The 12,947-nt window shown below is 39.4% G+C and overlaps 1 protein-coding gene across 4 annotated transcripts in view; it reads right to left on the bottom strand.

Annotated features, from left to right (window-relative positions):
- sgcd (sarcoglycan, delta (dystrophin-associated glycoprotein)) overlaps positions 1 to 12,947 on the bottom strand; it is a 129,733-nt gene that overhangs the window by 18,422 nt on the left and 98,364 nt on the right. For all 4 annotated transcript variants that reach the window (XM_027000107.2, XM_027000108.2, XM_027000109.2 and 1 more), the window contains exons 3-5: positions 11,639 to 11,740; positions 9,786 to 9,873; positions 8,630 to 8,749 (exon numbers count right to left, since the gene is read on the bottom strand). In XM_027000107.2, the coding sequence (XP_026855908.1) occupies positions 8,630 to 8,749; positions 9,786 to 9,873; positions 11,639 to 11,740 (310 nt within the window). The remainder of the gene's footprint in view (positions 1 to 8,629; positions 8,750 to 9,785; positions 9,874 to 11,638; positions 11,741 to 12,947) is intronic.

Here is a 12,947-nt window from a genome sequence, read left to right as displayed (position 1 = left end):
TGCTTCAAACAAGACAACATGTTGTGTAATAATGATATTGCAGATTGCAGACATTATATGGTCTATATATATATATATATATATATATATATATATATATATATATATATATATATATAGAGAGAGAGAGAGAGAGAGAGAGAGAGATAGATAGATAGATAGATAGATAGATAGATAGATAGATCCCCACAGTCACCTGATATGGACTATATATATATATATAGCTATATATATATATATAGCTAATGGAGATGAGTTGATATGAACTCTGTATAGCTAATTGGGGATGAGTTGTACCCATGAATAACAGCATGGCAACCAACTTGTGCCAAAATCTTGTGGGATCTACTTCATGGCTATTACTGAAGCATTTCAGGTAGCTACCTCAAAGCTGGTTGAAAGAATGTCAAGAGTTTGCAGTGCTGCCATGAAAACAAAAAGGAGCTATTTTGAAGAGTTTAAAATGTAAAATAATTTTAGTTAAACACTTCTTGGTCATTGAAATGTTTGATTTGCATTACTTTATTATAGCCTCAAGGCCTTTTTTGCCAAAGGTGTAAGGAGCTAAAATAATGTGAGAAAAATGCATTAAAATGCAAGAGTGTCAGATTTTTTAACTGGAAATGTTGAGCACAAGGAAAAGTGTTTTTAGCAACAACAAGAAAAAGGATTATGTTTTCAGTTTAAAGTAGTGGTGGTGGGTTCAGAGGCATGTGTTAGTAAGTATATGCGTTAATCTTTTTCACTTCAATACACTGTTCCTTGAAAAAAAAAAATCCTCTCTTTTCTAGTAGATGATGCCACAAGAGCAAAAGCCACTGTTGTATTTTCTGTCAATAACTCAACAAACCAAATGAATATTTGAAAAAGGAAAAAGAAAAAACATGAAAGTTTCACTGAGCATCATCATTTTATCAAGTGTGGTATTTAGTTCAAATTATCTTCTGCTGCATGGAGTCAATGGGATACAATCAAGGCTAATCAATGAGCTTTAATTATCATTAGCCAAAAAAAAAAAGAACAGTAATATCATTACCCTGTGGACTACTCCTAACTGTGAACATGCAGGAGAGAAATAGAGATGGAGAGAGAGAGAGACAGACAGAAATAGAGAGAAAGGGACAGAGAGACAAGGTGGGAATGTGTGAACATCCTCCATGCTCTTCCTCATCTTCTCCTGTCACAGGCCATTTTAATTACAGTGGTGGGACACTGTTTTGCCTTCCCTCCATTTCACAAATTTAATTATCCCCCCAACTGTCTCCCACTTTAATTTGTTATATTGGCTCTTCTAGGCTGCCCAGAAGGGTGCGAGTTGAGGGAGGCGCTGGCTAGAGAGTACATTGCTGCACCTTGATCTGTAGTCTGTAGTTTTCTGCCCTTGTTTGTCAGGCTTCCTCATTTTTATGCAGTGATTAGCTAACCATTGATGATGAAAATACATACTTTAATGTTTCATTTTAACTGCAGATATGACAAAAAAACAGATATGAGGTGCAATGACATGGGAGACTGGACCCTGTGCTTATTAACCTAAGCACTCCTCAATATTAGAGGAACCTAATAATGGGGAAGCTCCAGTCAGCAAGGACACTCCGCTCTGTGTGAGGCCTGTCCCCAGAGTCTGTCGGTCCCAGGCCAGAGAGCTGTAATAAGCCCATCGTTTAAGGTGGTGCTCTACTTCCTGTTGGCCGAGTGTGTTAATAAAGCTCTGCAGTTCACCCACGCTGGTCTCCAAGTGGGGTTGCGATCAGGATGAGGTGACCCGCTCCTATGGCTCTAGTGATAGAGCAAACAAGGAAAAGAGCTGCTTTGAGCATGGCCATTAAAAATTCAAGCTGACTATCAAACTTTGATGGTGTTGTTCTTGTGGGTGTAAAACTGTGCTTCTGATGATGACTGCATCTTTTCAGTTTGACTAGCAGTCATGCTCATCTGAGGTGATGCACTTTGCCTATGCACTTTTATAATCCCAGTGCCCAAATGCACTACTCTTAAGAGTCCGGTTTGTGTACACAAGCAAGTGGCTTTGGTCTTGTTAAAATACTATGGTGTAATATAATATTTATTTTTCACAGACAATATTTCCTCCCAAAGATTCAGATGTTTTTTGGCCTTTTATTGAATTTCTTTATACAGGAGAGGATGTGAGTAAATGTTATTTAATGTTATTTAATGGTATTTCCCCATGGTTCTTTCTCCTTTTTCCCCTAATGGTGATTTGATTCAGTGACAAAACTGAAACTTGTTTCATGGTGTTTAATATAAAGCTGTGATCCAGGGCCCCTGAAGTGGAGATTGCCTGTAACTCACATTTCTGTGTAACACACACAAGCAAGGCAAGCTATAAAAACTCTAGTACTTGGTGACAGCACTAAATTATATGTCTAGCAGGTGTTTTTTGATATCGTCCTAATTTCCTCTAAAACAATGTCCTGTAGAGCAGAGCTAAATTGAAACTAAATTGTAGCTCCTACATCAAGCCCATTTCAAGTTGCATTTTCCTTAGCTGTCTTTATATATATATATATATATATATATATATATATATATATATATATATATATATATATATATATATAATATAAAGACATATATGTACATATATGTACATATACATATATATGTATATATGTATATATGTATACGTATATATGTATATACATGTATATATATTTATATATATATATTTATATATATATAAAAAGACATATATATGTACATATATGTACATATACATATATATGTATATATGTATATATGTATATACGTGTATATATATATATATATATATATATCTGAGCTGTATCGCGGATATGAGCAGAGACTGATATGGTGACGCTTTTTGATCTGATGAAGAGGTGCTTATCTTGAAAGAGTTGCAAAACATTGTAATCAAGTGTTCCCAGCTGGAGGGACAATTCTGTTCTGGGTTGAAAGAAGCACATGCAGAAAATGAAATAGTTCAGCATTAGTTACCTCATATCATATCTCACATAGATGCGAATGTAGTGAAATGCAAGAAAATTACACAAACTGCTCATTCATGCTACTGACTAGCAGATAACAGAATTATTGCTCAAAAATGATCAGAGACTCAAGTGTTATCTTCTCGAATGAACAAGGTCTTTAAACCAAAGCACCCAGTAGAACATTGGTGCTATTCAACAATAAATCCAAACATAATAGCTAATGTGTCAGCTCTATGAATTTCTATAAGATTAACTTCTGAAAATGTACTTATCTCCCTGTATTTAGTTGATCTTCTCCCTTGTGACAATAATGCATTGTTGGTGACTCCAGCACACAGACATTCTAATGGATGATCCAAACAGCCGCTCGATGTGAGGCCAATACCTGGAATAATTTTTTGCAGGTTCTGATTGAGGACAGGATCTGAGAAAACATGTTACTTAATGTTTTTTTACTGTCCTTAGCCCCTTCCCCATACCTCATGGTTATAGCACCCAAACCTCAACCTTGTAATAATCTTTGTCTCTGACACCAGCAAAAAAAAACTTTCTATGTATAAGATATGATACACCATTAAAGATCACACAGATTTCTAATATATTGAGTGCTGAAGCTCATGCGATACTATCTAGAGGGATATGGTGAGCAAGAAAAAAAAACCTAGATTTGAGCTTGGCCGTTTTTGTTTTTTTTTGTTTGTTTGAGAGGCTTATTGCAAGTCTCAGTGTTATCATTGTGTTTAAAGCAAAACATTACTCTCAGAAAACCTCCAGGTGCAACCATTTAAAGGCCCTTCAAAGGTGACATAAATCACCTTTATAAAGGCCTATAAAAGGGTTGGTGCCTTGTACTGGGTCTGATGGCAATCCTGCATATAAACCCTGGGCAAATGTCTTGCTTGGGAGCACACATCCAGAGGCTGCTCTGCTTTAGCCCACTTGGATCAGCTTATGAACGAATCGCCACGTCCTTTCAAAGTCAAAATCCTAGGATTCAGTACCAACCTGCACTGTGGATGAGAAGCGTACACTTTAAAGGAATACACCTGCCTTTAAAAAAAATCATGTGAGAGTAGTTTAAAAATGGTTTTAGGGCAGTGGTCAACGCTGGCCTGAGAGGCAAGCAGCCTAACAGCAAACAGCAGTGAGGTGTTACACTTGGCTCTATCTGTGTGCGCTCGGATGTGTGCTTTTCTTTTCTTTTTTAATCTTTTGTCTCTCCTTCTATCCTGTTGCAGCACTACAGCACCTGTCCCACAACTCCACACGTCCCGTGTTTCCTCACGATGATGTATTTTGTCCTGCAACAGCATATCTGGAAGGCTGATGACTATAGTAGAGGCCTTGACGATGCAATTCGGGCAGCCCAGAGCTCACGCTTGTTGCCTCTTTGGGCTTACCATTTTGCTGACTGTTGTTTCACGCTCTGTTTAACCTTCTCCAGCCATTTTGTATGTTTGTTGTACATGCAAGGTGTAGGGTTGGTCATAGTTTGTTTTTAGTTTTATTTGGTTCTGAAGCTGGATACCAGTCACTGTGTTAGTTCACGTTTGTGGTACACTTTGCAACAGTTCACCTCAGTTGCAGTCTTCCCAGTTCTCAAGCCATCACTCCATCCTCTCTGCTATGGGTCAACCTAGACTGGTTGTGACACAAGTATTGCAGGAAGATGAGGACCAGGACTTCAACCTTGTGGTTATTCTGGTTGGGTTGGAGCTTGTGGTGGGTGGTGAGGCAAATGATATGGTGTGAAAGGTGGACTGCTGGCTGAAGGAGACTGGCAGCATTTTGTGAAAGGTTAGCATGGCCAATGTAGGCCACAAAAGTTGTGCAGCAAAACAACAAGAACAACAAGCTATTGAGACAGTAGCAAGATACTAGCACTTCAGTCACAAGATGATATCTAAAAAAAAACACCAGCAATGGCAACAGTCTAGTCTTAAGCATGGCATGCAAAGAGGGTGCACATGATATACTAGAGCAGTGTTTAACGGCAGCGTGAGATGCAAAAGATCCTTCTTCTTGTCAAAAGGGTGAAAATGATGCCCCGCGGAGATAAGCGAAAAGCCCTCTCTAAATGCAGCTTCTAAATCAGTCTTTTTTGCTGTTTATTGGAGTAGTCGTAGAATGAGTTTGTTGAGGCTTGTTGAGTGAAGCTGCAAAATGAGTCTGAAAGAAATAAATTGAGTTTAGTGTGCTTCTGCCAAGACCTTGCTGAGCTTTACTGAAATAAAACAGTAAACTCCCCTGATAGATACTAGAGCTCTGTTTGACACAGCAGCCCAAAAGAAAACCTGCTTCAGGCTCGGGGGACCAATCAGGAACCATTTCTTGCATTACATCCAAACCCATCAGTGGAGTGCAGACACAGTTTTACTAGTTATGTAACTAATAAGTCAGAATGTTTACATGAAGATCAACCAGAGTGGGGATAAAAATAAACATAATAATTAATATTTATTTAAATAGACCATTAAAGTGTCTTGTATGTGGGTTAGATTGATTTGTATAGTAATTGAATTCTGCTGTTTCCTCTCACTCTCTAGATACAATAGTATTACAAAGTTTGAGCAATAACATTTGTTTTTACCTTATTAGATTAGTAAAGTTTACTCTGCTTTGCAAACATCTTTATAGTTGATGAACAAATTTACTTACATCCTACAAACATAAAAGAGCATTCTTATTATGAAAGACAGAACCTCATTTTAGCTTCTCCTTATATTTAACCAGGTTGTTAATAGTATTAGTGTAAGAGGATTTCCTTAACAATATGGAGCTCACAACCTCTTGCCCTGTGTGACTGACAGAATTGCCTTTACACAGACCACAAAAGCTCAGCTAGATAGTCTTCAAAGAATACCTGAGTTGAGTGTAGGGAGGCGAACAGATTTTGGGGGCATCTCAAGAACCACAGTCCATCTGTAAGCCAAGTGAATGTAAGGTAATGAACTGTGGCTTAGAGAAAATCATCAGGGGAAAAAAATGGATGTAGACCAGACCTGAGTAATCTCTTTAAAGGAAAGCTGAGTGCTGCCCCTGAGAGAAGTGCTGGGCCGAGATCAAATGCAACACAAAACAACCTTGAAAAGTCATGGTTTTTATTTCCTAAAATAAATGGCCAGAGAAAAAAATATACTCTCTTGGAGCATTGGGGATTTTGAACTAATGCAGCTCAGCTCGGAGCCTCTCTACACTTTCCTTTCTGGGGCCAAATATGACACACAAAAAAGGGAGGGGCCCCCCCCCTGCTCAAATGACAGTGTTCAAAGACCTCCCATGAATAGGTCGCTCGTAACATTTAGCAGGCACAGTAGAGATGGTAGATACAGGGCAATACAGATGGCGTGGTGATTCGGAGTTGTGATCAGTCAGCAATGTAAGCGGACTTGGAGAAGCTGTGCCTTTAACCATTCACGGTAGCAGCAGCCAATCCGATTTTAAGGCTTGGTATTCTTGACACATGCCAAAGTCTTAAAACAGGACAAGCCTGTAAGAGTATGCTGTAGGCTAGGTTAGAAAACCCTGCTGTTAATCATTGCTGCTCACCCACTTATCAATCGCTTCCAGTCATTACTCTCTGCCCTCAGAAGCCCCTTTCCTTTTGAAAAATCTCTAATAATGAATTTATGTTCCATGCTCCATAGTACCCATAACCATTTACCACTAGAGGGCCTAAACAGGCAAAGGCATATTCCTTACTGTGATATTACTAATAATATCAGCATGAACAAGCATAGAGAAAGTAGATTTGTGTCAAATTTGGGTGCATTAAATGGAGAAAGAACGATACTAGAGATGGCTTGTAGCAGGTGACAGAGTGCCCTGGAGCAGGTTTCTAACAGCCTATCATAGTCTATGACAGGTAGGCCATGAAAACCTGTCATACTCTACGTATCACAGTCTACCTATCATAGCCTACTTACTATAGCCTACCTATCATAGCCTACTTTCCTACTATATCAGAGCCTACCTACCACTGTCTACCTATCATAAGTTGCCAGTCATTTACAAAGTTTGCTCACACCCATAGTGAGTTAATTAGTTATCTTGGTATGGTAGAAGAGTACGATTTCTTAGGCTTATCAGCTTTGTGTGCCAGGTGCTTACATCTAATCCTGAGCCATATGAAGCTAGCCGTGTAGCCTTTTGTCTCTTGAAGCAGTAATAAACAGGTTGGGCAGTGGTCAATAAAAGTGATCCTTGAAGTACCACAGAAGGATGAGAAAATAATGAAACTATATATACCAATAACAATATATATACCAATAACCTTCAGGGTACAATACTTTTTATGAGTTCGGTTCTACACATTTCAATGCATACTGCTTGAAAAATTAAGACTCTTCTTTTGTGAACATATTTAAATATACATACTCAGTGTTACAATCTCCTAAATTAGTGTATAGTCTGCCTTTTTTGTGTCTGCCCTGCATCATAGCACAGCTGTTCTTAAACCCCACCCGGGTCATGAAGTGTGTCCGAGCAGGGTATTCATTACATACGCAGGTCAGACGCTTCCATAATCCCACCAACAGCACCCTGCACTCAAAATCAGTAGCTCAGGAGCCTGGCTACAATGTCTGACCAGCAGTTACCATTTGCTGGACATTCCATTTGAGGTTCCTGTAGCACTTGCTATACTGAGATTACTCTCAGAGACTGAAAATGGGCTAATCTCCTCGAAAAGTATATCCACTATGATGAACATCATGGTATGTAGCAGGGTGGGTCATAGGAGTTCTTGGCTTCCTCCACCATTAAAAGAGAAGACAATTTGTCACAGCATTTTATTGTTTCTCTGTTCCTTCTGAGAATACATTTCTCTCTTCATTTATTGAAAGGTAGCCAAATAAGCAAGGCTTTTTTTGCAGCATGGTTCATTTGGATATATTGTGCAGAATTACACTCACTGCCTTGCTTTTGGGTCAAGATAATATTGCCCATTTTTAGTTTGTTAAGGTTTATGAAAATATTTGGAAATCCAATCTGGAAATCCAAGTTTAAAAAATCAGAATCACCAATGATCATGTAAATAATAATCACTAATAATAAACACTTCCTTCCTGTGACCTAGAGAGACTGTAGACTCTTATGACCCTTAAGTCGGGGAGACCTGGACTATCTTGCTGTATGCATTTGTAATTTCTCTTTGTTATTTGTGTGTATTATTATGATAACTTTAGAAATTAAACAATGTATACGGATAAGAGGTAGTATGCTCTCATTTGAGAACTACAGGACAGGGATTTTCTAGATTTTTCTAGATTCCAATAACATTATATGTGGATGTGGGCATCTGGCCAAGACAATTAAATATAATTTGGCAGCTAAGTGCTTATACATCTCCATTCTAAGAGTATTGTATGAGCTCATAAGTGCACCCACTTTTCCATATTGTTTTCATGCCTTTTAATTACAAACCACAGTGCTTAACTATTCTGTTTTTAGAACACACCTAGCCAGGTCAGTTCTGCCCATTTACAAGATTAGTCATAAATGATTTATACTGGTTAAATAATCAAATTTACAATACAAAGTTGAGGGATTCTCTTCAGAATATAAAGAACACTCGCACAAAAAGCAGAGCCAAGGCTGTCTCTGTGATCGAAAATGAACATTCTGGAAAATAAGCTTGTTTAATCTTGTGTGCTCACCCATCACTCGTAACCTCTCGGCTCCCACCACTACCTCCTGGTCATCAGCAGAGAACAGCAGCTTTCCTGCACTTGACCTCACTTCAAGCATCTTGCCACGTGCATGAACTCCATGAGAACCTGCAGAGTGGTTGGTAAATTGACGTTTTCAGTTCACTATTTCACAGTTTAGCAGTGAAATATGAAATTCCCAACTCCCGTTTAAGATCCTGTGGCACAGTGAGAGAGACAATGCAAGACATTTACAAATGATTGTGGCAAGAAGCTAGCGACAACGGGCAGAGAGTAAAAAGAGAGAGAGAGGGAGAAAGAGAGAGAGGGAGAGAGAGAAAGGGAGAATTTGAAATGTATTTACATACTAAATGCACTTGCAAGCTCACCATGGATTAAACTGCGGTTCTGCAAGGGCACAGCCGAATGTCTTTCCTCTTTCTAATTCAGCTCATCAGTTAATTAACGTGCCCTTCGTGAGCGAAATCAGGTTAAACCCTGGGGACTTTCATTTAAGGCCCCTGATTTAGAATTAAGTAACTAAAGCACCTGTTCAGATGGACTACATTTCTTCATTTGTGATTTGCGTATCTTCTTTTTAACATTACATTAAAATTGTAGTTACTAAACTAGCCTATTTCAGGCTAAATTGCTTTTCATTGAAATATACCACCACTCTTGCACTATTACCCAGGACTATATAATACATGCATCCATGCACATGCAATTACAGAGCACTAATAGTCTGTAATGAATACATCTCCAGCTATAGTTATGAGGTATGATCTCATGAGACATGAGATCAACCAAGAACTCTTTCTTTATTAAAGAGTAATATTACCATCTGTCCCATAAAGTCTAACATTTGCTGCATGACTCATTTTCTCGCTTTTAAAACACTAGCCTAAATTGCTTTCCTAAAGCCGGTATGTATTTTATCAAGTTGCTCTCAGTTTCCCTACTCTCTGTGTGCACACAGCTGCTGCACACAGGTCCTGCTGTCTTCAGCTTTGATAGCATCTCCTATGATTCGTCAGATTCTATCTTAATTACTCTCGAGTCTTTTTAGTGCACGCATTAGATGTTTAACTCCAGGGGGAATTTTAATATGAAAGTTCACCATATGATCACTTATCTGGTCAAAGCCCATTGGATGACTGCTTACCTGCAACTAGCTGTGAGACTGGGTGTTTCTTCTCATTGAGGATGTTAATGGAGATGTTTTTAGATGACTGCAGGAAAAGTGGACTGCCCTATTGAAAGAGAGAACAAAATGTCAGTATCTAACCCTTTCATACATCACCCAATCGTTATTCAACTATTCACATTAAATGGAACACTTTTGTACAATTTACAAATATTTTGTTATTCATCATAATAATCTTTTTTTATTTGTAAATTTGAATGGTTCTGCTTACTTAATTTTAAAGAAATGCATGATTTTAAAAATCATTTATTGATTTTTTATAATCAAGTATTGACTAATTCCCTTATGTTTAGTTAAGAACATTGTTTTATAGCTGATGATATATAATTATTAAAGAGAGTTCAGCATGAAAATAATTTTGTTGTTGATGGTTTACAATTTCAGCTGAGGATTGTAACCTTGAATTGATATATGCCACTTCATAACTAGTTTTTGGCTCATTCTGTGTGTGTTAAGAGGAGGCTGGAAATTAAGGCCAACTTTGCACAACAACTGAAACTGTGACATTCGTGTCTCCTCTGGGCTTATTTCTGCAGCGCCTGCAGTGCACATGTCAATAACGATGTTCCACTCCAGAGCACGAACCATCTGTTGCTGCCCTAAAGACATGCATCCATTGCAATTCACTGATGCCTAGATCCTTCTCAATCTCAAGAACATTTCACTTCTCCGGTTGACTGCTTAATTGTGCACAGTGTTGTGTGTTAAAAGCGGAGGATATTGCCGTGATGTAAATTATACATCGCCGCTCCGGTTTTTCTCAGCTTAGTGAAAGCAGTGGATCATTGTGAGAACATCTGGCTTTCGTGAAAATGAGGGCACAACCAGAGAAACATATCTAATAAGATCTGGGTGAGACAAGTAGTAGAAGGAGTCAATTACGTTTCAGTTGCACATTGTTGAAAGTTGCAACAGTGATGAATTGAAGCACTTGCAAGGGTCTCATGGTTTTTCAGGCACTCAAGTCTGTACTAGGCCTTATGTCAAAATACCTAATTCAAACTAATTAACAGGACAGTGTTTGGCGTGATCCTCCTGGACTAGCAATGGTTGTGTGTGGTGTGGAAAGGGCAGCACATTCTCCTCACAGAGTGTGTAATCTGAGCTTGACTGTAGCCCTGAGTGAACTCTTGTTCACAGCCCCTAATTAAAACAAAATGATTTCATAATTATGGGCTCTTTTGCTGCATCTGGGAATTCATCAGTCACCAAATACGAATAGCATCAGCATGGGATCTGCTGGCTAAGTCGCATTCTCATCAATATTACATGTCTTACACTGGGAAATATTCACAGCAGTTGTATTAAATATTCACTGAGGGAATCAGTGCAAACATAACCCAAAGCAAGGTTGTAAAACTCAAGCAAACCTGGGTCAACCCACATCTGTTTAGAGTCTAATTTCCTGAGCACTAGAAACTCCAAGTGTATTTGGCATATAGACTCTCAGGACGTCACCTTTTAATAGATCCACATAAGGCCCATCTTAGTCTTTTCCAAAATATTAAAAGACGTCAACATTAAATAAGATGCTCACGAGACCATCTTTCCTCATCACCAGCAGACAGTTGTTTTTAATCTTGGCAGCGTGTTGCTATTCAGTCCACTCCCTCTACCTCCTTCAAAATTCTGTCTTCTCTCTTTCTCTTTCTCTCTGTCTTTTCCCATCACTAGACAGATGAGATAAGGCCCACACACCAGACACTACCCAGCCATCCAGCCACTCCGTTCTCAGCTATAGTGTTATGGCTGACTGGGGCCAGGACGAACTTGGCCATGGTGACCCCAGGGCCCCCCCAATGTGTACTCACTGTTCTGGACTGGATTTCTTTGGCATACAGAGGTTTGAGGAACTCCGAGTCACCTTCTAGTTTCAGGCCCCTCTCTGTGATCCGCAAGTGACCCATGCCATCCTAAAGAGAGTGAGAGAGAGAGAAGGAGAGAGAAAAAGAAAGAGAGAGAGAGATAAAGAGATGCCAGTCAGTGAAATATGAGCAAACTACTGACTTACAGGTCTAAATGACTGGCAACCTTCATCTTTGTTACGACATTGCTTTACTATCATTTCTATGATATGAAATTAAATAAGCAAATGCAGAAAAAGCACACTGAAAAAGTGATGACAGTCACTGGCATAATTAAATCACATTCACACATGTACAGCATGGCTAACCATCAGAATCCTATGTGCAAATGCTTTTGAAGCATAACCTGGAGTCTGCTGAGAATTTCTCGTTCACCTCTCACTGCCGCACATTAGTGACAAGCTAGCGCAATACTAATGGCACCACTTCAAAAAAAAACAAAACAAGTGGAGATAACTGGAGGGAACCTGGCACGATTAAAGCCAACCATAGGGAGATCTTTGACTCTCGCTGGCTAACAGCTGAAGCTGAACAATGAGTCACAAGATAAAAGTCATGTTTGATATGAGAGCTGCCCCGCCCCTTTATGTGAGCCACGTGAACCCGATCTTTGTTTGGTGTGTGCTTTGATCTGCACTTCAGGAAAGACACACCAAATGGAGATCAAGACCTTGGAATCCCACAGGACTCTGGCGGTTTAATCTGCCCATGCCAATCTTTCACTCACCATGTGTTTCCCAGCCCCTTTCTCCTTCATGCATATGTACACTTACACACACACACACACACACACACACACACACACACACACACACACACACACACACACACACACACACACACACACACACACACACACACACACACACACACACTCGGGCATTGATATTCTGCAGGACCTCTAAAATAAGCAACCAATAGTATATTAAATGTAGGGTGCTTTGAATATCTCAAATTTCCCAGTGGATCAACCAGTCAACAGCATTATATTCATGCTACACAGGCTGTAGGCTTCATGCTTTGAAGTTAGAAGCTGTTGAAGCAGAGATAATCTTTTGCCATGCCGTATCCCCAACTGTTGGCTTAATCCATCCTCAACTGACTGTCTTTTCAACATCTGGCAGAGTTATGCCAAAGTGAAAAGCAGCCCTGTAGGCCTTTGTGGTCAGAGGCCCAGGTCTTCAGGCAGACAGCTCATCACCCGAACCCAGCTTCCCACTGGCCCCTGGCTGAATGACACAGTACTGCAGTGCTG

Source organism: Electrophorus electricus, chromosome 6 (assembly GCF_013358815.1).
Source record: "Electrophorus electricus isolate fEleEle1 chromosome 6, fEleEle1.pri, whole genome shotgun sequence".
NCBI lineage: Eukaryota > Metazoa > Chordata > Actinopteri > Gymnotiformes > Gymnotidae > Electrophorus > Electrophorus electricus.
Note: the sequence above shows the minus strand (reverse complement) of the source record. Positions and strands in the feature narration are given on the sequence as shown.